This window comes from Colias croceus, chromosome 10, assembly GCF_905220415.1.
Source record: "Colias croceus chromosome 10, ilColCroc2.1".
Classification (NCBI taxonomy): Eukaryota; Metazoa; Arthropoda; class Insecta; order Lepidoptera; family Pieridae; genus Colias; species Colias croceus.
Genome location: NC_059546.1, coordinates 1,284,857 through 1,309,113, shown reverse-complemented (window position 1 = coordinate 1,309,113; position 24,257 = coordinate 1,284,857). Strand labels below are relative to the sequence as shown.

The following is a 24,257-nucleotide window of genomic DNA, read 5'->3' as shown; positions in this document are numbered from 1 at the left end:
TTTTTAATTTTGTAATTTTTAGAAGCATGGCGTATGGCTCATGCGTATGTCGAATCGTTTAACACCAGATTTGTTATCTCGATTACAGCCTGCGGTCGCATGTGGGGGAGATACGCGTGTCCAACAATTATTGGACACTAGTTGCTGAATCACATTCAATATCTACATTTTTAGATATTATTCTCGAGCAACACGAAATGAGTTTCAAACTCACTTTCTCGATTTGAGTTTTACAAATTCACGTAGATCACACCATAAAAGGTCAAACGTTATTTCTGAATACAAAAATACTTAACAAGCTTTTCTTCCGTGAATTTGTAACACTGCTAGTAACGGTTAGTATCCGCCCCACTCCGACCGCGAGGTGCCTTGCGTCTGTACCTTTCAAGCCAATATTCAAGCTACATCGTATGATTTGATATTTTTCGCACATCTGACTTATTTTTCACCCCGATTTTTACTTAAGTTCGCGGAACTTATAAATACATTACAGTCTTTGGATACGATTACCACTAAGACTCCTTTGCCGTATATTTGTAAATAATTACTCTCTCGAAAATATATTTCGGAGTTAAATTCCTCTTATATAATATTTTTTTTCCATTGTATCTCTTACTGCCTTGCAGGTTTGCAGGCTAATTTGTAGTATTATTTTTCAGAATTTTGAGCGCATATGGCTTGAGAAATGTTCGATTTCGTTACATTCGTGTCCGAATAGTTGTCGATGAAGACCATATGCGTGTTGGTGGGTGCGTCCTTATTCCGGACAGCACATTCGAAGGGGCTGCGATCTAAATTCGATATTGTAATAGAACCGAGACGCGATACGGATGCCGATCGTACGTATTTGTACTCACTCGTTACTCACTCCCTACACTTAAACCACTAAATATACATAAAAATATCACAGCACTATCGATTCACTTACACTAAAATCGCGACGCTTTGCATCGCAACTTTCAATAAAATTATAATAAAAAAGGAATCGAAATTGAAATGCATGAAAACATTGCCGCTGGTTCAAGAATATTATCGATATTTCTTCACTGCCTTCGTCTCGGAGCCTCAGCTATTTATGAAGTTATGACTAACAAATGAAAAAACATTTCATAAAATAAAATTATTCGTTGAATGTTTAAGATTATCAAATCCCTACTTAAAACTAAGATTAGAAATTTGGCACGAAGTAATATTTGTATTGGACACGTAAACGTTCTCATTGGACCAGCGACGTTTTCAACTAAAGCAATAATTAAAATGCAGATTAAAAGTGCCGTAAAACGTACCAAATATATATACAAAAGCTTTTCCACCAAAGATACTTAGCCTAAACACTTTGGAAATTATGCCTTAAGGTTTTCGCTTGACTGACCACAGTACCTTATATACCTAGTTGCGTCTCTTTCTAATCCACTCATTGTAAGCGGCTAGAAAGAGACAGAATATCAAAATGCAACGTTTTGGTGGTTAGATATTTTTATCAAGAATCATACCATCTCGCTCTAAGCATACGTGACACGCAAGTTGAAACGAGATGAAATGATTTTACATTTTCTTTTGCATTTTGCACAACATATCCTGTGTATTTTCTTTTATATCTGTAACACTATTACTTATATTATTTAGATTTTTCTATTATTTTTTTTATTACAAACAGTACCAAAGCATTTTTTTGTTAATTTTTTTCTTTCTTTTTAAAAACCGAGTATCGTCACATCGAGCGAAAACATAAAAATCAATAAAAAAAACTCAAAATACAAAGCACTCACTCTCGACTTTCACGCGAGACAAGAAATTCCATACATTTTTGTACAACACAATTTTGTGTAATTTTTTCGAATTTTTTTTTAGGTGCAAAGCGAATTACTTAAATTAAATGAGGTAGCATAATTCTATATGTATATATATGTCTTAGTCTGGTGGGATATATGTTAAAAATGTATATTATAAAATACAATAATACATAGATTAGTGAGGTACAGTGTTACTGCATGAGGTAGCTATATGGATGGGTCGGAACGATCTTTGTTCGGTCTCACGGATTCATAACAAGTGAATGGCAGTGGTATATTATTACTATTAAATATATTAACAACGTTATAAACTGGCAGTATTATTTCTTACTATACGGATATGGATTACAACAAGTATAAAAATCTGTAACTGGTCACTAACTGTTATAAAATATGTAAAAAAAATCAATAAACATCAGGAACTTAACACTATATGTATCATATAAAACAATCTATTGTACTGTAAATCGAACAACATGTATAAAAGTACCCTCAATATTAAAAACTATTGCATGTCTTGTAAAAAAAATTCCAACCTCTATGGTACAACGCTACTCTATGGATAGGTCTACAATCTATGGAACCGTAGCACCATTATACAACTCAACAGTACATACCGACAAAGATCGTTCCGAGTGACAACTGTTTAGTATTAGAATATATCCGCGTTGACGGTGATCCTGCTGGCTTCATCGTAGCTGTAGTAGTCCGGGAACAGCTTGGTGATCATGGGCGGCTCCCACTTGCGGTCGAACGGCTGCAGCTCGGAGTACACGGCCCTCGCTTGGAGTTCGCTCTCTATTGTTATGTAGTTGGCTTCCTGTGTGGGTAGTACCTGCGAATTTTTATTTTATTTATTTATCTTTGGGAAACAAACAATACAATATATCTTATAAATAAGAGATAACAAACCATACACATATCAGCAAAGTTTCCACTAAAAATTTAAGTTCTTTAAAAAAAAATACACATTCAGTCACATACAGTCTACTGAGGATACAAATTCTTTTTGCCATTTGTTTAGGGCCAAGTTTTGACCCTTTATCTATACTCAACGGACAGAAAAATAAAAAAAGACGTGTGGCACTCGGGTTATGCCTTCAAGCCACACCTCCGCCCGTCGGAGTGGGGAGCGTGAGGTTTTTTCGTTACGGAATTTCTCGATTCGGTCCCCGCGCTCAAGGCCCGCGATAGAAGCTATGCAATAGTTACCATTATTGTTACAAGTATAAACAAGTGATAACTGCGTTAAAAACACCCGACTTCAAACTGGCACTTGCAACATTTACAAATACAGACAAAAATGCTCATAAAATAAAAACTACTGGGCCTATCCGAATAAAATTTTTATGGGACCAATTCGACACCATCCCGCATCGAACTAAAAAATAATCACGTAAATCGGTTCAGAAACTTCGGAGTAATCGGTGTACATACATAAAAAAAAAAAACATACCGGCCGAATTGATAACCTCCTCCTTTTTTTGAAGTCGGTTAAAAAATTACCTGGTCATTCCGTATAGTGAGTAGCGGGTCGATATGCGGCAGGATGTACTCGTCCAGATTGCTGGAGCTGAACTCCGGCCCGTACTCGAGCGGCACGATCGCTTCTGATGGCAGGGCGCTTGAGGTTTCTGTTGTTGGTGGACATGCTGGAAATAAAAAGAACAAATCGTTAAGTATGGGCAGTAATAAAATAAACATAATGTATCGTCGATTATAGCAAGTAATAAAAAAAAAATGAGAGTGTGTACTTATGTACACGCGTTAGAACTTCTTTGGCGTATGGAAAAAAAAAATACTAGAATATACAACTTGAACATAGTTATCAATTTTCATACCACCTAGAACTAACTTCATGCTGTTAAATTTAGGTGTCGGTGTGCGCGCGCATCGTAAAAATTCACTCTCATAATTTTTCTCCATCGCGCCAAAAGAAGTATAACTTCAATAAAAATCATGCTTAATATAAAGGTACTTGTTTTCATCCAACTTTGTGTTTAGGAAAAATCATCAATGTATCTAATTCACACACCAATGTTTCCAAAAAAATAAAATGTTGTCCTGTATTAGAATCAAAGAAAAATAAACAAATTTATCTAGATTCTAGATACATAGATACTCACCTTGTGGTATTTCAATCGGCATAGGCTTATATTCGACGTTTTGCTCTTGGCTCCCAAACAACTGTAATTGTTTTTCGATAACTTGATCCATGCTCTCCGCCTCCATACTGATTTCGGAATCTTCTTGGTCATAGAATACAAATTCATCCCAGTTATCTCTATTTGTATTTACTGTATTATTTTCAATTCCGGATTGATCTATTACAGATTTCACTGGACTATCCTCATTGCAATGGAGTTTGAGTGTGTTATTTTCGTAATTTCTCGAATTCTTCTCGTCTATTTCGATCGATCTGGTGGAACTGACCGAGTGGAATCGTATCATGTGCTTGCGCCAATTGGGGTAGCTGCAGAAGGCTTTATCGCAGATCTGACACTTGTTGGGTTTCAATCCTGTGTGAGTGTTGAGGTGCTGTTGCAGCGTCCACAGCTTCGGGAACGTCTTGGGACAGTAGGTGCAACGGTGAATCTTGGTGTCCGCGTGCGAGTTCAAATGTTCGATCAGTCGATTTTTGGCATTGTAGACTTTTCCGCAGACTTTGCACAGGTGCAGAACCGTCTCGAAGTGATGCGGCAGATGTCTGAGGAGGAGGTATTTCTCTCTGAAGCTCTGGTTGCAGACGGGGCAGGGGAAGGTGGTCTTCTTGTGCGCGTCGAGGTGCTGCTCGCAGGAGACCAGCGAGGTGAACAGCTGGCCGCACTGCCGGCACCAGTTCTGCACGTTGGCGTGGTGCTGGCGTTGGTGCACCACCATGTCGCGGAGTTTGTCGAAACTGTGTGGGGAGAGGTAGGATTTGATTATATTCTCACATAAGAAATAAATTACTAAGATCCGATTTTTCAATCCTTGGTTAAAATGTATCCGTCTAATAAAGCATTACACGATCATATTAAAATGTCACCTGTAAACTGTCAAATACGGGCACTTAGAATACATTTTTGAAATGGTAGTTTAATACGTTATTCGACGAATAAGTTTTAACCAAGGATTGAAAAATCAGCCCTAAATAACACAGTATAAGTAATTCAACAACGAAACTTAAAATTGGGGACAAACGCAGAATTTGATCTTCATGAGCGGTTTGTCAATTAAGAAAAATGAAAGAAATCTTGTCATTTCCACGTGACGCGAACAGCTTGTGGCCGCACCCCGCTACATGCGACACTCACACTTTCCCGCAGCCGGGCTCGAGGCAGCGCCGCACGTGCACGCCGTGCGCGGCGCGCATGTGCTCGCGCAGCCGCGGCTCGGTGCCGTACCGGTGCGTGCAGCGCGTGCACGCGAACAGCTTGTGGCGCCGCACCCCGCCCGCCGCACACGCCGCCATGTGGGACACCAGCGGCGACAGGCGCGGGAAAGACGTGTGACATAGGTCGCATCTAGGTTAATAAATAAATAAAAAAAATAAATAAATTGGTTGCCTGTAAAGTCGGTATACGGGCGAAAGTTTTACGTGACAACGACTTTTTATGTCTGTCTCTCTCGCTCTTAGGCGGGCTAACCATGCCCGCGTGCCTCTTTCGGTGATTCATCGTAACGTTACCGAGCGTTACACTTTTTCATAAGTGACTCCCAGCCGCAACCTAATTTAAGACGTTGTCACGTCAAAAAAAATTTATTTGACTCAAAAACAAAAACAGAAGGAATATACTGATCTAATTTGCAGCTACATACATTTTTTTACATACAGTTTAAACAATGACCCCTATGATAGGTTAAACCTGTGTTATAGCCTATAGGGGTCATTTGTACATAATACATTATTATATTATATGTACTTTACGATCTACATGCAATACATAAATGCAGGTAGGTAATAGAATGGTTAAACCGACTTGTTTTGCACAAGAAAATAGTTAATTTGTAGCAGTTTAAATCAACAAAAAAAAACTAGACGCTCAAAAATTGTCCAAAGCAAAACTCTGCCTACGCGTTTAAAAGGCAGTTTTTTAATGAGCGTATACACTATACGATAAATTCTATTTACTTCAATGAAATAAAATGTTCAATGTTCAATGTTCATTCAATAATAGAATACACAACTCAGAAATTTTTGGACAAATGAATGTTTTGTAGAATTTTATGGAATTCGGATGGCAAAACTCGCGTGCGTTCTTGTAATATTAAAACTCAATTTAAATGATTTGTGTTAACATCGACACTTGTAAAAATGTTTATGTACCATGTAAAACTAAGAAGAAATATTGAAACGGTTATGAAGATTCAAAAATCACTTTCGTATTTATTTGATAATAATCAGAAACATAAAAAAGGTAGACAAATGGAGACTAAAATATAGTACTTAGTTAGCAAATTATTTATTTTTTTAAATTTATCAAAGTTACTCACTCAAATCGATTGTTCGTGAAGTGGTTGTTGATATGCGCACGAAACAATGAGTATTTGTCGAACTGCCTCCCGCACACAATACAAGAGTACACGATATCTTCGTCGCCGTGCTCGCACGAGAAGTGCGCGTCGAACTCCACACGATTCTTGCAAATCATGGAACAGAATATACAAGACACTGCCCCGAGCTGTTCTATCATCTCTTCCGGATCTACGTCTATCTCTGATTCTGAACTGACATTGCCAAAATGTTTTCTCAAGTGATCGGCCGAGTTTTCTTTCGAAGGTATATTTTCCTCACAAATTGGACATGTGTATTCGAACGACAAGTGTAGATCGACATGTTTCTTGCATATATCTATGGAGCTGATGTCCTTATGACATGTCAGGCATGAGATTGGGCCGGTACTATCTGTATGTATGACTTCGTGCAAACGCAACTCTTTCTTCGTCGGAAACCTGTGAATGATTAAAGGTTTTTTTTTTATTTTATAAAATTTTCATTGTTTTCATTAAATTCAAAGCCTTCTTTAGGCATAGTGTCCACAAAAAATAATTTTAACTTTAAGTCTTAAAAACATATGCTCCAATAATTTGTTATATGCAAAATGCAATACATAGTGTTATTGATGAACTTTGTGACAAAACATTCAGCATTGAATTCATTTTGATAATGTATCAAAAAAATAGCATAAGCAACTCATAGTCATATGCAGAAAGAAAAAATACCACAATAGCGTAGCAAAACTAAATAACTCATTCAATATAATGTTATTTGTAACAGAAATGTATAAAACTGATACGCCTTCAACATTATAAATAAGTTTATCTTATGTTTATGTTCTTGGCCCTTGACACATGATAAGATTTTTACAAATACTTTCTATCATGCATTTTTACGTAAACAAGTTACTTTGTTGTAATATGATTTACCATTTATTAAGCCTGGTACCTAATATAATTTAAAAAATTTGATTTTTGAGACAAATTTTTTTTTTTAATAATTAATAATAAGTATTAAAGGTGATGGTGAAAGAAAAATAATCACTGTATAATTTATCTACAATTAAAACAAGTAAAACTTTAAGATGAAGAGCTCACATATAGTTATGAAACGAAAATCACTTACTTCTTTTTGCAAGTGGAGCATCGAAAACTCTTTGGATGCATAATTTTGACATGATACTGAAGTGCTGGCAGTTTGGAGAAGAATTTGTCGCAGCTATCACATCTGCAAATTAAAATTGAGTTTTCTAATTAATACATAAATTATAAATAATTCAAATAAAACCTGTAACTTATCATGTTTTTGTATAAACTCTAGAAATCTGTAATTATTTCAATAATTTTTGTCTATATTCTCCCATATTCAATTTTATAAGTTCATTGTAAAAAAAAGGAATCAGGTCAAATATTATGTTACCGCTACTACAAATATAATGTTACTTACTTATATCGCCCCTTGATCACATGGCTCGAATAACAGTGGCCTCTGAAGCTAGGATAGCCCGCAACCTCTTTCCGGCATATCACACAAGTGTACAAAATGTCCTTACTTCCAGTGTGTTTAATATAATGAGCGTCATATTCCCTTTTGTTACCAAATGTTTCATTGCAAATGTTACAATAAATCCCACCAACCAAGTCTATTGTGGTCAATTTGAGGATACTCCAGTTTGAATCTGTTTGGGGCGTGCTTGAAGCCATTTTAGTTTATGTGCAATCCATTTATTTATAATTTTCTATTGATACTGTCATTTGGGAGTTTTTGTTAGAGCTATTGCATACATTTTTTAATAAATTTTGCGCCTACATGATTTTGATTACTTTCCGGTCCTGAAATGTGTAGTAATTTATACCATTCGATTAATTAATAATTAATAAATTAAGAATATAGACTTCATGACATTACTGTTAAACAAAAAAAAATATAAGCACAGGAATATAAATTATTGGTTTTGGAGTCTTTTTTAATTGGATTTGTATAAATAGTAAGGAGTATATTAAATATTAAGTTATTTAAGACTGTAGATTACCGTTCCGTCACAGTCGACCTTGGAAACCTCTCGTTAAAATACGATATTTAATATTCAATTTATCAATGAAATCGCCGGCTTAAATATTAGAATATTGAATAAAATTTCCTATAAATAGCATATCATTCGCATAATATTATAATTTTAACTTAATAGTTCTGAAATATGTAATATCGGCTTAAGTACTAGATAATTTTAAGCTGAGTGTTTCTAATCTAAATAGGAAAACAAATACTTACGAAATTAGACAAAACTTATTATTTTATAAAAACACAAGTCCTACGTTACATTTTACATTACATTAATCAAAAATTATTTGTAAACCATAAAAAATGTAACGCCGGACGACAAACAACGCCAAGAAAACGTGTGAATTTTGCTTTTGGATTTGACAGATGTGGGAAGAAATCAATGACTACGAAATCGGATACTGATAGTGAATATGATCATAGATGAATCAAAACCCTATGAATCAATAAAGAAAATAAAGACAAATTGTGTAAAAATGTAGTCTATATTCAAATTAATAACAAAAGTAGATATGATATTGAGTTAAGTAAGTCATATTGAAACATTTACATATACTAACACCTGTTGAAAAGACAAAATTATCGTGCAAGTATCCAATATACCTAAATCAAATAAATGTTTGACTTTGACTTTGGCGTTTTTATTGATAAACAATATTTTCGGCACAAAATATTTTTATTGGACATAAAAAAAATAATTGTTTAAAGCAAATAAAAATGATTTAAATACTGAAGCTACAATTTTTAAAAACATAAAAAAAATTAAAAAGTTGTATTTGAACATTTTACGGTAAGTGCGCACCTAATTTTGATATTACATTTTTATTTGAACACATTATAGAAATCAATAAATATTTGGATTTTTAATTTACTCGAGTATTTTTGTAATTGAAATTTTTCTCCGATACGTGCAAAGTGTAAGTATTGCATGAACTCCATCATATTTTGTAACCATAGCATCTGGCATTTTGCCAAATAAATTCCAGAAATAAACCATAACTTATGCGTGCGAACGTTTGTATTAACCGCATATTACCGCTAATCTAGTTTAAGAAGTGTCCATCATTACAATGGAGCGTCATAACATACATTCAAGTGGCCACGGGTCTTTTAGGAGTAGAGATTCGACATCGTCGACCGGCAGCGATCCGCGTGAAAAAATTAAGGATTGCCTGCGGAAGTTCATAGCGTTTATGTTTACGCAAGTAGGTGTTGGCGCGCTCGTAGTCTGCTACGCGATATTAGGTGCTGCAAGTTTCATGCACATTGAGAAGGACAGCCCTGATGAACAGTTGGAGAATGTGAAGCAGTGGCGACGAAGTTGTGTTGAACAGCTGTGGAATATAACTAACAGATATAATGTTTTGAATCAAACAGCCTGGATGTACAATAGTAACAATGTATTGAAGGTGTTCCAAAACAATATTACAGCAGCTATACATTTGGGATACAATGGGAGGTCCCCTGAAGATATATGGTCCTTTCCTGCAGCCCTCATGTACTCATTATCAGTGTTTACAATGATTGGTTATGGGAATGTAGTGCCAAAGACTGTTTGGGGTAAAGTTGTATCAATAGCATACGCTTGTTTCGGGATTCCTATATATGTGCTCTACTTCTGTAACATGGGAAAGGTGCTGGCACAGTCTTTTAAATGGTTGTATATAACAGCACATGAATGCAGTCGGCGAGAGGATCCGTTGCTTGAAGATGGAGACGTCCAACCAAAGAGGAAAATCACAGTTCCTTCGACAGCTTGTCTATGGGTTATTTCCTTCTACATCCTGACTGGGACCATAATGTTTGGAGCGTGGGAGAAATGGAACTACCTGGACTCGACTTATTTCTGTGTTATCAGCTTGTGCAAGATTGGTTTTGGTGACTTTGTCCCGGGAGCTAATATTGCAGATTCTGCTGAAGGTTCACACTTGAAGCTGGTGATTAATTTTATTTATGTTCTGCTGGGAATGGGTTTAGTGGCTATGTGTTATAATCTGATGTGCGAGGATGTTAGGGTCAAAGTTAGAGAGTTAAAGGAGGAACTGAAGAACTGCCTTGATGATATCACATTGAAGATAACTGTGTGTATGAATGATACTAAGTATTATCATCAAAAGCAGACAAGGAATATTAAATGAAGCGTGTATAAAAACTCTTTGGTTGCTTTTTTAAACCTTTAAGGTTTTTCTGTGATCTGTGCATTTTTAAAGCGGATCAGATTTTTTGATAATAATTGTTCTATTCTTTTTGTATTTTTTTAAAGTGCAAGTTGTGTTGTTGTTGTCCAAGTGTTGTTTTAATTAAACAAGTATTTATAGAGTGTTAAGTTCAAGGAAAAATAATAACAATTGCAGAAAACAAATATCCTAACTGTAAATTACAAGCAATAAAAAAACTTGAGTTGGTTTAATGTGCCTAATAATATACTTATAAATACTCAGGTTTTTAGAATTAGAGAATTTGAGTGTATCTAGTGTACATATTATATCCTAAGTGCCATACCTGTATTTTATATAATTTTTATTATAAGTTTATGGACTCTTGTAAGGAAAGCTTATTATAATACACACATGCTGAAATTTATAAGATTTTTATAAAATAATGCTTTAACTAAGTTTAAGTAGTGATTCAACAATTTTTTTTTATTATTAAATTGTAGGTATTATATTAAAATCATACTTTATTTTGATTTTTGTAACATTTTACAAAAATAAATATTGTTTATTAATTCTGTTTTATTTTCAACCAAAAATATCTAAATTTTTGAAAATGCCCCCACTTATATTAATTATTTTATCCTCTGAGCTGTAGCTCTTGTTACTTCAAAGACTTGAAAAATATTCTATTTATATCTGAAGTCAAATAATTATTTACTACTCTATTAACTCTTAATTGATAAAACTAGTCATTGAAATTCAAACTCAAATGCTGCCTTTATTTAAGTTACCTCCTAGAGGGCTGTTGACTCATCAATCATCATAGAAATTATCGGAGGTCCCTTTGAAAACAGTAGAGTCAGCCATAATCTTTGCAGTTAGTCTATCCTGCTATAATCAGTTTGTAACGAGTATTATAGCCGGCTAAAGAAACTACTGTTAGAACTACAGTTACATTTTCAGCGACAAACAGATTTTAATGTAGAATCAGCAAGAATTAAAACTGAGACGTGTATTTAATATTTATTTAATTAGAATTCGTTAAGCAGCTCTTTTGCATTGTCACAACATACATTCATATTTAGTTCAGAAAGCAGTTTCTAGAGTCGATAGATACTCTTTCTTTAAGTAGTTTCTAGTTCCTGGTAGTTTCATTCGTCATAACATACATTCACATTTACTACTAGTTTATAAAGTAGCTTCTACAGAGCCAACAGTTAGCAATTTCATCCGAGTAGAACCAACAAGAAACTCGACATTTCCTTTCCATCTATGCATCATCAAGAGTAAAAGGCGGCATTCATATTACATACTAGTTCAGAAAGCAGTTTCTACAGAGTCAACAGTTCTTTCTATAAGCAATTTCATCCGAGTAGAACCAACAAGAAACTCGACATTTCCTTTCCATCTATGCATCATCAAGAGTAAAAGGCGGCATTCATATTACATACTAGTTCAGAAAGCAGTTTCTACAGAGTCAACAGTTCTTTCTATAAGCAATTTCATCCGAGTAGAACCAACAAGAAACTCGACATTTCCTTTCCATCTATGCATCATCAAGAGTAAAAGGCGGCATTCATATTACCTACTAGTTCAGAAAGCAGTTTCTACAGAGTCAACAGTTCTTTCTATAAGCAATGTTAACTGAGTAGAACCAACAGGAATGTCGATGATCCTCTTTCCAGCTATGCACCACCAAGAGTAGAGATCGGCGCGATGCTGCCGATCCGGTTGCGTCGCGTGAACGGCCATGAGGGGCGCGAGAACGACGTGCTGTTCCACCCGGCGAGGCAGAAGACCAACTCGCCAGACACGCTTGTGTTCTTTGGTGGTGATGTGCAGGTAATTTAGGTTAAGAGATAAATAGTGTAGGATGTGTGGGATGTGATTTATTTCAAAGTTATTACTCAATATAAATGGCAGAAAACTAAAAGGCATATTTCATTCGCTTTGGTTAAATGACCCAACAAAATAATATTAAAATACAAGTAGATAACTGCGTTAAAACAACCGACTTCAAACTTGCACTTGCAACATTTACAAATACAGACAAAAATGCTCATAAAATAAAAACTACTGGGCCTATCCGAATAAAATTTTTATGGGACCAATTCGACACCATCCCGCATCGAACAAGAAAAGAATCACGTACATCGGTTCAGAAACCTCGGAGTAATCGGTGTACATACATAAAAAAAAACATACCGCCCGAATTGATAACCTCCTCCTTTTTTTTGAAGTCGGTTAATAATTATTAATATTATTTTGTTGTTATTAAAATATAATTATTAATAAAAAATAATTCCTTACCAAACATTGTAATTTTAAGTCCCATAATCATATAAGTATTTATCTCCACACATTTATCAGGATTACGAGGAAGTGATGCAGACGCACCGCGACAACAGGAATTACGTCAGGTGGTCGCTCGAGAACACGGCTCGGATGCTCAGCGAGAACTTCCCAACCAAACACATTGTTGTCGTGAGACCGGCACGGTAGGTAGTCTAGATTATGTGTATGTTAACTTAAGGTCTTAAGGTCCATTTATAAAAATATTGGAGAGTATAATCCCATTGGTATATTGTGTACTTACTTAATAATTTTTGAAGTGAAACTTCTTTATCGGGGTTGGACAAAAATTTAGTGTAACATTTTTGCGTTACGCTGTAGGCGTGACATTTTTGCGTTACGCCGTAGGCGTGACATTTTTGCGTTACGCCGTAGGCGTGGCATTTTTGCGTTACGCGCCAACTTTTTCTTATCACTAAGTTTCACTTCTTACGTGTGTACTCTAGTACACGCACACATTTTTTTATATTAGTGTACAGAGAAGTAGCGTAAAGTTATAAAACATGTAGGAAGAGCCGTTCCTCAAAAATTTATTGGATTCGTTATAGCCTATTTTCCATTTTAAAAATACATATAATAAACGCAGTTACCCTTTTAGCAAATTGATTTTCCAAAATGCAGAATTGTCATAGAATCTTCATTCATTCTTAGTCATGTCTGATAAATAAGTTTTATTAACCTCCATGATCAGCTATTTATTTAAGTACACAGTATTTTTGAAGTGAAACTTCTTTATCGGGGTTGGAAAAAAATTTAGTGTAACATTTTTTCGTTACGCGCCATCTTTTTACTATCCCTTCCACGCGTGATTCGACGTATTTCTGTAAAGTTGCATATAGTAAATTATTTTTTTGAAAAATAAGGTCACAAAGAAGTTTCACGTCTTACGTGTGTACACTAGTACACGCACACATTTTTTTATTTTTAGATAACTTGAACCCTTATCAAAAGAACTGTAAGCAATAATAAAACCCTACCAAGTTGTTCCAGGATAGAGTACAAGAGCTTCAGCTGCTACGACAACTTCGTGCCGAGCAACAACGCGGGCGTGCCCGACCACACGCCCACGCACAACGCGCTGCACCATTTGGAGAAGTTAGTGCTTATTATAATATGTTATCATACCAGCTTACCGCCCCCGGCTTCGCCCGCTTTGTCTAAAACCTAATAAATTATATACTAAAACCTTCCTCTTGAATCACTCTATCTATTAAAAAAACCGCATCAAAATCCGTTGCGTAGTTTTAAAGATTTAAGCATACAAAGGGACATAGGGAAATAGGGACAGAGAAAGCGACTTTGTTTTATACTATGTAGTGATTAATTGTGTTGAGAAAAAGTTAAAAAAATGCGTAGTTACATGTATTGATTGGGCAATGTGTAAAAATTAGTTAGCAAATATATGATTGTAAGTGTTGAGAAAATAGTTAAATAAAAAAGGGTAGTTTCATATATGAGACTGAGAAAAAGAGGTCATTCGCTATAATAACATTCTTATTTAAATAAATTGGCAGTACTGAGGGTAGTTATTTAAAATAATTGGCAATAATGAGGGTAACTACCCTGCCAAATATAACTAAATTTTTTGATTGCGACAGAAAAGTTAATATGTAAGTATATATGACCTAGATTCTATAGTTTTAGCGCCTTTTTATAGCATCATTTCGAGTCTATAACTGATTTATTTCTTAACGTCAGGTTACTCCAAGAATTAAGTATACGAGTGAAAGAGCTGCCAACTCGCCAACTGACGGACGCAGTCATGTATGGCATGTATCCTGATGATGATGTGGATATAGAGGAACAGGTGTGTGGGTAGTTATGAAAATATGTGTAAGGAAAAGGCTAAGGTTTATGTTGCTCTCTAAAAAGTTTAATCGTTGTTATTGAATTTTGATTTCTCATTTAATACAGAGATTTAGCTGCCTTAAATGGAATTTTAAAATTTAAATTGTGGGTAGTTTAGAATCTGGATAAAAATTAAACAGAATGTGACAATTATCACATGAAATTGTAAGTAAGTAACTCGGCGCTACAAGCATTCTTTATCCAACTTTAATTTCTCATAAACTTCGCTCAAAATTAAAAAAAAACACTATCCCAAAAACAACAATTTTTCTCATGGAAAACAATACTTGTATTCTAAAATGCATTTATTCGCAGGGCGCAAGTAACAGTGAAAACAAGAGCAAATCAAACGGGGCCGCAAAGAGCGAAGCGGCACAAAGCACGAGCCTTGAACACAAGCAGTGAGTAGGTTTAGTTCCAATGGATGTCGTGACGGATTTATCTAACTACCCACATTTTATATAAAAATAAATAAGTATTTACAATGCAAATTTGATGTATCTGATATTTGTTTAGACTCTCAGGAAGTTTTTTCGCAGTACATGTTTTTATTTCTTTTTAGTGGCTTGGTTTTACTTAAAAACACAAAAACGCAGTTGTTCTATGTGTATAAATGTTATATGTTCGATTTATTATTACTATATATTATTAATTGTTGCTTATAGTTCACTATTTGTTGCATGAAGATTATTTTATCTGAAATCTAAATGGTTGGATGTTTTTACTGATAATGTGTGTTACTATGTGTTCAAAATGCATAATAATGCTGTTTCAATGCCATTCTTCACACCTCACTTACTACTTACTCTTCTATGCATTTTACGATCTTTACATATTTAGTGTCTGTCCTGAATTAAAAAGAAAAAGACCCAAAATAGTCTGTATAATATAGTTCGATTCAAACGTAATGGCGGTTCGGAAGTTAGATGCAGGTGCGGGCGGACAGGTCCCTTAATGTCCCGCTAATATCTAAAATTGTTTTCTGCGCATCGGATCGTACAATGTTCCGAGCCGCCATTAAGTTTGAATCGTACTGTAATTAACTATTTTTCTACGAAGTAGCATTAAAAAATGTCTATTTTCTATATATTATTTTGTTCTATTTGTAGGATCATATTTTAAACTGTGTTATAAATGTCGTACAATGTGCCATTTAACCGTTTTCCAATACAAATTCAACCCAAAACCCAGGTGCCCACTCTGGTGGCGGGATACCCTATCCCTGGACAAGAGCAAGCTCAGCCTGGTGGGCTTCAGCAAGGGCTGTGTGGTGCTCAACCAGCTGATATATGAGTTCCACTACACCAAGACACTTACTCCGTGGGACAGGCATATGTGCAGGTGGGTGTATTTTTGTAAAATATCTATGTTTTTTGCCTTAAATTTTGTGGATATTTAGGCACTTTCGCCGTGAAACTTTGCCTTATATTTTAGGGAATTGAATTTTGATTTTTGAAGTGAAACTTCTTTATCGGGGTTGGAAAAAAATTTAGTGTAACATTTTTTCGTTATGCGTGACATTTTTCCGTTACGCGCCATCTTTTTCTTATCCCTGCCACGCGTGATTCGACGTATTTCTGTAAAGTTGCATATAGTATTTTTTTTTTTTAAAATAAGGTCATAAAGAAGTTTCACTTATTACGTGTGTACTCTAGTACACGCACACATTTTTTTTTATATGAGACAGACTTTAAAATTTTACTAGTAGTAAGGGTAGATAGGAATTTAATAAAGTACACATAAATGAAAGACATGGCAGAAAAAAAACAATGATTTGCCAACAACAGTTTATGTATATTAATATTACCACAATAAGCTTCTTCCATAAGATTCCTTCGTGGAAAACTATAGATAGTGTGTAATAAAATAAAAAAATAAACATACAGTTATTTTTAATGGTATAAATGTAAAAAGGATTCCATTATTTTAAATTATAAGATTTTCTTTTATATGTTTAATCAAGAATCACTTAAAACAGTTCTCTTTAATTTTGTCGGTTATCTTTATCGAATTAGAATCATAAAGCAAGAATGAAATAGGCCTTTTGAAGTGAAACTTCCATATCGGGGTTGGAAAAAATTTAGTGTAACATTTTTTCCGTTACGCGCCATCTTTTTCTCATCCCTACCACGCGTTATTCGACGTATTTCTGTAAAGTTGCATATAGTAAATCATTTTTTGAAAAATAAGGTCATAAAGAAGTTTCACTTTGCTGCTGCAATGCTGACCTTATTTCTATTCCATGGGACGATATTTGTCGCATAAATAACGTCGACGATATGGTGAATACCTTTAATTCTTATGTTTTGTCATTATTCGATAAACACGCTACTGTAAAGACTATTTCTGTTAAAGAGAGGCAAACTCCGTGGTTGACATCTAATCTTCGTCTAATGATGTCGGTTCGCGATGAAGCGCATTTGAAATATCGTAATAGTAAATCAACTGAAGACAAATTGTATTATAAATCGCTAAAAACTTTTGTAAACGTATGTATGTATCAAGAAAAGTTGGCTTTTTATGATACTCACATTAATGCTCATATTCAGAATCCAAAGGTTTTATGGAAACATTTAAAAAGTAAGGTTGTACCCAGTTTTAACAACTGTTCGGATCTACCTGATCATCTCGCTGACCCAAATGCTATTAATACCCACTTTCTTAATATACCTGGTACCGGTGATGCAGATGTAAGCACACTAAACTACTTCAAAAGCCACAAGTTTTGTCAAAATACTTTTGGGTTTGGTACTATCAATGAAAATATTGTAGGTAAACTTATAGTTTCTATGAAATCAAATGCGCGGGGCTCAGATGATATATCCAGAGACATGATTTTGCTCACTTTGCCATCTACACTAAAAGCAATAACATCTATTATAAATAAATCCTTGGAAACGTCAATTTTCCCATCACAGTGGAAATTGGCTCTTGTTCGCCCACTTCCTAAATCTAATAATCCCACAGACCTTAAAGATCTTAGGCCTATTAGTATTCTCCCGTATCTTTCCAAATTATTGGAAAAAATTGTATATAATCAGGTGGTTGAGTACTGTGAAAATAATAACATATTACCGGAACTCCAATCTGGCTTCAGAAAGTCTCGTAGTACTAGTACTGCTCTGCTGAAGGTAGTTGATGATATCCTGTCTGCTCAGGATAGTGGCAGTGCATCTATACTTACACTCCTAGACTTTTCGCGTGCTTTTGACTCTCTAAATTTAACCCTCCTTACTAGTAAACTTTCCTATTATGGTTTCAGTGACTCGTCGGTTCAGTGGTTCGATAGTTACCTCAATCATCGCGCCCAGAAGGTTGTCATCACAAAAAATGATGGTACATCTTCTTTTTCCTCGGTACTCCCAGTTACCCGCGGAGTTCCACAAGGTTCGATCCTTGGGCCCCTTCTCTTCACCATCTACGCCGCGGACATTACTGGGTGTATTAAATATTCAAACTATCACCTTTACGCGGATGATTTACAGGTATATGCGCCAATAAGTCGTGTTAATGCCTCGGAGTGCTTAAATGGGTTGTCGCAGGACTTGGATCGCGTATCTACATGGGCTTCTAAGAACTCACTGATATTAAACCCCAACAAGTCCAAATTTATGGTAATTTGCTCGAAGCGGCAGGTGAGATCAATCAAAGATTTGAGCTTATCTGTATGTATAGACAACATTCCAATCGTTGAGGTGGATGAGGCTAAAAATTTAGGGCTACTTTTTGACAATAATCTTAATTTTGAAAGCCATGTGCTGGACATTGTTCGTAATTGTTTTTATCGCTTGAAAGTGATTTATAAATAACGCGTCCTTTCATAACCACTGACCTTCGTTTACTTTTATGTGAATCGATTGTTCTGTCCAAACTAAATTATTGTATAAACACTTACGGGCCATGCCTTCTTCAGCGATCACAACATTTGATTCAGAGAATTCAGAATGCTTGCATTAGATATTGTTTTAATGTCCCACCTAGATCTCACATCACACCTTTCCTAAACTCAGCAAATATTCTAAATATGAAAGGTAGACAAAAACTATTTATGGCTTGCTTTCTGTTCGACCTCTTGAAGACCAAACGCCCAGCTTACTTATTTGAGAAGCTTATTTGGCGAAAAGATGGTGGTCGTAACCCAGTAAGACTCGGAACCAACATTTTCTCTGTACCAAAACACAGAACTATGGCCTTCCGCGGCAGTTTCAAGTACTGTGCAACAAAATGTTGGAACGACATTCCTCCACCCATGCGCAACATTTGTAGCAAATTAAGATTTAAAACTGTTTATCGGGACCATCTTTTAGGTATCCAAAAATCTAATCTATAATTTTCAATAGTTTTTCTAATATTTATCTATTTATTTTTCTGATTTGCACAGTCCTGTTTCTGTCGTGAACCCATAGTATATCGTGTTATCTATTTTTTGATATTGTGTATTGCTATTTATTCATATTATATACCTTCTTATATTATTTCATTATTTTTCCTTTATCTCCCTATATTTTTAACATTATTTATTAATTGTTTATTTATTTAAGTTTATTTAATTTTCTGCCCTCTAGAGGCTTTGGCAGAATATCAGCGTCGGGATTTTTCAATCCCGACATTCATGCTGAGCCAAGGCCTGTTTGTAGAACACTGTGCACAATTAATCCGTTTCTTTTAATATACTGTGTGTTTTGTTTCTGTTAATTTGATTTTATGTTTTGTGTTTATATTGTGTATATTTTTTTGTGTTCTATGAATAAATGAATCTATCTATCTATCTATCTATCTATCACTTCTTACGTGTGTACACTAGTACACGCACACATTTTTTTTCTATATAGGTTCATAGAGCTAATAGAGGAGATGTGGTGGGTGGACGGCGGGCACGCGGGCGGCAAGAACACCTGGCTCTCCGCGCGCAGCCTGCTCGAGACGCTCACACGCCTCAGTGAGTTGATATATATTGTGATAAAGTTGCTCTATATTGTGATAAAGTTGCTCTATACTGTGTTAAAGTTACTTTTTATTTTTATAAAAAGATGCTCTATATAGTGATAAAGTTGCTCTATATTGTGATAAAGTTGCTCTATACTGTGTTAAAGTTGCTTTTTATTTTTATAAAAAGATGCTCTATATAGTGATAAAGTTGCTCTATATTGTGATAAAGTTGCTCTATACTGTGTTAAAGTTGCTTTTTATTTTTATAAAAAGATGCTCTATATAGTGATAAAGTTGCTCTATATTGTGATAAAGTTGCTCTATACTGTGTTAAAGTTGCTTTATATTTGATAAAGTTGCTCTTTATTGTGATAAAGTTGCTCTTTATTGTGATAAAGTTGCTCTATATTGTGATAAAGTTGCTCTATACTGTGTTAAAGTTGCTTTTTATTTTTATAAAAAGATGCTCTATATTGTGATAAAGTTGCTCTATATTGTGATAAAATTGCTCTACATTACGATAAATATACATATATGAGGATATAATTGTTGTATATAATGATAAAGTTGCTCTATATTACGATAAATTGTATAAAAAGCGGTGCCTAAGAATCGAAATGGTCTACCTTGTAGTTTAAGATACATTTTTGTAACTAAGAATTTTACTCTTTTTAATATATTTTCCTAATTTTTGAAGTGAAACTTCTTTCTCGGGGTTGGAAAAAAATTTAGTGTAACATTTTTTCGTTACGCGTGACATTTTTCCGTTACGCGCCATCTTGTTCTTATCCCTACCACCCGTGATTCGACGTATTTCTGTCAAGTTGCATATAGTAAATAATTTTTAAAAAAATAAGGTTATAAAGAAGTTTCACTTGTTACGTGTGTACACTAGCACACGCACACATTTTTATTATTATAATATGTTTATTGTTGTTGTTGTGTGTGCAGACGTGCGCGTGTACGTGCACGTGAGCGGGTACCAGGTGTGCGACGCGGCGCGGCCCTGGGTCGGCCGCGAGGAGCGCGCCTTCACCGCGCTGCTGCACAGGCTCGGCGCTAAGGTATATATGTGTGTGCGACGCGGCGCGGCCCTGGGTCGGCCGCGAGGAGCGCGCCTTCACCGCGCTGCTGCACAGGCTCGGCGCTAAGGTATATATGTGTGTGCGACGCGGCGCGGCCCTGGGTCGGCCGCGAGGAGCGCGCCTTCACCGCGCTGCTGCACAGGCTCGGCGCTAAGGTATATATGTGTGTGCGACGCGGCGCGGCCCTGGGTCGGCCGCGAGGAGCGCGCCTTCACCGCGCTGCTGCACAGGCTCGGCGCTAAGGTATATATGTGTGTGCGACGCGGCGCGGCCCTGGGTCGGCCGCGAGGAGCGCGCCTTCACCGCGCTGCTGCACAGGCTCGGCGCTAAGGTATATATGTGTGTGCGACGCGGCGCGGCCCTGGGTCGGCCGCGAGGAGCGCGCCTTCACCGCGCTGCTGCACAGGCTCGGCGCTAAGGTATATATGTGTGTGCGACGCGGCGCGGCCCTGGGTCGGCCGCGAGGAGCGCGCCTTCACCGCGCTGCTGCACAGGCTCGGCGCTAAGGTATATATGTGTGTGCGACGCGGCGCGGCCCTGGGTCGGCCGCGAGGAGCGCGCCTTCACCGCGCTGCTGCACAGGCTCGGCGCTAAGGTATATATGTGTGTGCGACGCGGCGCGGCCCTGGGTCGGCCGCGAGGAGCGCGCCTTCACCGCGCTGCTGCACAGGCTCGGCGCTAAGGTATATATGTGTGTGCGACGCGGCGCGGCCCTGGGTCGGCCGCGAGGAGCGCGCCTTCACCGCGCTGCTGCACAGGCTCGGCGCTAAGGTATATATGTGTGTGCGACGCGGCGCGGCCCTGGGTCGGCCGCGAGGAGCGCGCCTTCACCGCGCTGCTGCACAGGCTCGGCGCTAAGGTATATATGTGTGTGCGACGCGGCGCGGCCCTGGGTCGGCCGCGAGGAGCGCGCCTTCACCGCGCTGCTGCACAGGCTCGGCGCTAAGGTATATATGTGTGTGCGACGCGGCGCGGCCCTGGGTCGGCCGCGAGGAGCGCGCCTTCACCGCGCTGCTGCACAGGCTCGGCGCTAAGGTATATATGTGTGTGCGACGCGGCGCGGCCCTGGGTCGGCCGCGAGGAGCGCGCCTTCACCGCGCTGCTGCACAGGCTCGGCGCTAAGGTATATATGTGTGTGCGACGCGGCGCGGCCCTGGGTCGGCCGCGAGGAGCGCGCCTTCACCGCGCTGCTGCACAGGCTCGGCGCTAAGGTATATATGTGTGTGCGACGCGGCGCGGCCCTGGGTCGGCCGCGAGGAGCGCGCCTTCACCGCGCTGCTGCACAGGCTCGGCGCTACGGTCCGCACTACGCGCATTTCAGGCCGGCCGTACACGAACCGCTTCAAGCAGTTGAGGCCGACGGCTTGAAGCCGCAACGGCGCGGTGACTATGGACATTCATTCACTGCCGCACACGGCCTGCTCGAGCCGACGCGACCGCTTCAAGCCGTCAACTGCGCCTATCCCTATCGATAAATGGGCTATCTAACACTGAAAAGATTTTTCAAATCGGACCAGTAATTCCTAAAATTAGCGCGTTCAAACAAACAAACTCTTTAGCTTTATCTATACATATAATAAAATCGTAGGAAAGTCAAAACTGTACATTAAATATTTTTTTTAAATAATACATAATCCATGATCTATAATCGATATAGAAGCCAAAAATATAGTTTTTAGAATTTTTGTCTGTTTGTCTGTTTGTCTGTTTGTCTGTTTGTCGGTTTGTCTGTTTGTCTGTATGTATTTCCGAGCTAATCTCAGAAAGTACTGCATAGATTAACTTCAAATTTTGCATTAATGTTCCTGAGAGGTCGGGTGAGGATAGTTTAAACATATTATCATGATATTACCTCCGGGGGAGGAGCTGTGGACCTTTATTTTTCTTACATATTCCGTGTACTACGACAGCGTACAATCTAAAGACTCATGTTTAAATGTTGGTTTCGAGTAAGCCATGCTATTATCTAGCTTTACAAAATAAAAACTATGTCATTTACGTAATTTGGGTAGAGAAACAGTTTAATGAATTAAATAGTATAAAGACAAATTTGAAACAGCGCCATCTATTGAGATTTCATTAAAATCAAATCAATTTACATAATATTAACGCTTCTTGCAAATTTATAATTTAAATATTATGATGTTGGTACCAGTGCAAACTTAGCACCCCATCTATGGAATGAAATGACCTTGATCGTTTTTCTTCTTTCCTTTAGTTTTTTTTTAAATATTTTTTTAAATTTTAAGTATAAAAAAGTGCACTTTAGCACCCCATCCATAGAATTTTGGGTCAAAAATGACCTTAATCGATCGGACTCCGTTAGGTCCTATAAGGTCCCACAATTTTTTCGTTAGGTCCCCTTTAGTTTTTTTTTTATATATTTTTTTTTAATTTTAGGTATAAAAAAGTTACACTTTAGCACCCCATCCATAGCAAAATTGGCGAATTTTATCAAAATCGTATTCTTTACCGTTAGGTCCGTAGAGGCCCATCATTGAAATTGTTAAATTATTTATGTTATTAAAATCTATATATATAAAAGAAAGTCGTGTTAGTTACTCCACTTATAACTCAAGAACGGCTGAACCGATTTAGCTGAAAATTGGCAGGGAGGTAGTTTAGAGCCAGGAGAAGGATATAGGATACTAAATACGTACCACGGGCGAAGCCGGGGCGGACCACTAGTAATATATATATATTTTTTTTTATAATTTCAGATTGATCGATACCTACACGACGACGCCAGTTCCCCGCACTCGCTCAACACTCACTTCGAAGTGCTCAGCAATTTCAAAGCGGTACAAGATTCGAGGCCCAGCGACATGCATGATGCTTCAGACGATGATACTTAAATGTACCAAATAGACCAATAAAAGATCTTAAGGCTGGTTGCAGAGCTTGACCGACCGTCAGTGCGTACCGTCGGTCCTGACGATACGCATCAACAATGTGTATGACTATGACACTAATGCGCATGACAATACGCGTGCGTATGGTCGGTCTAGCTATGAATGGCTTTATGAATTTCCATACATACTATGACAAGCGCGACTGACATACGCACTGACGGTCGGTCAAGCTCTGCAACCAGCCTAAATGTTTCTCTTACTGACCATTCTGATTAACATTTGCGATTATCAACTCTATTGATGTTGTATTAAAGACTAAATATAATAGGCATTCTTCGGTAAAGCTTTGTTAGAAGGGGGGTGTACTTTTTCTGTGGAATATTTGAATCGATAAATGTCTGTAGAAGATAAATTGATGTCCAAATCGTTGCTTTTATATAATGTACTTTTGAAACAGTATTTTTATCAAATTTATTTTGTAAATAATTAACGTAAGGTATTTGGAGCTTCGGGTAAATGCCATATCAATTTATTTTGCTGACAAAATGTATTATATATATGAGTATATAATAAATATATGAGTTTTCTCAATTAATGTGAAATAGATGTCAAATTACATGTTATTACGTGTTTTAGCATATCGATGTATTCATTTAAAGTACAAAATCTAATTTTAAGTTATTTATTTTCATGTAATTAGG

The 24,257-nt window shown here is 37.0% G+C and overlaps 3 protein-coding genes across 3 annotated transcripts; 2 read left to right on the top strand and 1 right to left on the bottom strand.

Moving 5' to 3' along the window:
- Positions 1-603: 603 nt before the first annotated feature.
- Positions 604-8,701, bottom strand: LOC123694965 (zinc finger protein 260-like). The gene is made up of 8 exons (XM_045640611.1): positions 8,545-8,701; positions 7,720-8,105; positions 7,399-7,500; positions 6,270-6,728; positions 5,090-5,299; positions 3,920-4,692; positions 3,300-3,445; positions 604-2,628 (listed from the first exon to the last, which is right to left on the bottom strand). Exons 2-8 carry the CDS (start codon positions 7,974-7,976, stop codon positions 2,446-2,448), a joined length of 2,130 nt encoding a protein of 709 aa, XP_045496567.1. The 5' UTR covers positions 7,977-8,105; positions 8,545-8,701; the 3' UTR covers positions 604-2,445.
- Positions 8,702-9,029: 328 nt separating this feature from the next.
- LOC123695068 (TWiK family of potassium channels protein 7) lies at positions 9,030-10,799 on the top strand. Its single transcript, XM_045640767.1, has one exon. The coding sequence runs from the start codon at positions 9,405-9,407 to the stop codon at positions 10,470-10,472; it is 1,068 nt and encodes a 355-aa protein (XP_045496723.1). The 5' UTR covers positions 9,030-9,404; the 3' UTR covers positions 10,473-10,799.
- LOC123695069 (mitochondrial protein C2orf69 homolog) lies at positions 9,072-23,692 on the top strand. Its single transcript, XM_045640768.1, has 10 exons — positions 9,072-9,124; positions 12,176-12,332; positions 12,861-12,988; positions 13,833-13,937; positions 14,541-14,649; positions 15,006-15,091; positions 15,882-16,031; positions 19,523-19,629; positions 20,571-20,683; positions 23,425-23,692. Exons 2-10 carry the CDS (start codon positions 12,207-12,209, stop codon positions 23,557-23,559), a joined length of 1,059 nt encoding a protein of 352 aa, XP_045496724.1. The 5' UTR covers positions 9,072-9,124; positions 12,176-12,206; the 3' UTR covers positions 23,560-23,692.
- The last annotated feature ends 565 nt before the right edge of the window (positions 23,693-24,257 follow it).

Bases quoted from the DNA above. Each gene is read 5' to 3' on its own strand.
- LOC123695069 (XM_045640768.1), top strand. From the start codon at position 12,207: ATGCTGCCGATCCGGTTGCGTCGCGTGAACGGCCATGAGGGGCGCGAG. The intron at 19,630-20,570 runs GTGAGTTGATAT...TTGTGTGTGCAG, and splicing joins CGAGACGCTCACACGCCTCA to ACGTGCGCGTGTACGTGCAC. The intron at 20,684-23,424 runs GTATATATGTGT...TTATAATTTCAG, and splicing joins TGCACAGGCTCGGCGCTAAG to ATTGATCGATACCTACACGA.
- LOC123694965 (XM_045640611.1), bottom strand. From the start codon at position 7,976: ATGGCTTCAAGCACGCCCCAAACAGATTCAAACTGGAGTATCCTCAAA. The intron at 7,501-7,719 runs GTAAGTAACATT...TTTAATTTGCAG, and splicing joins GTGATCAAGGGGCGATATAA to ATGTGATAGCTGCGACAAAT. The intron at 5,300-6,269 runs GTGAGTAACTTT...TTATTAACCTAG, and splicing joins TTCACGAACAATCGATTTGA to ATGCGACCTATGTCACACGT.
- LOC123695068 (XM_045640767.1), top strand. From the start codon at position 9,405: ATGGAGCGTCATAACATACATTCAAGTGGCCACGGGTCTTTTAGGAGT.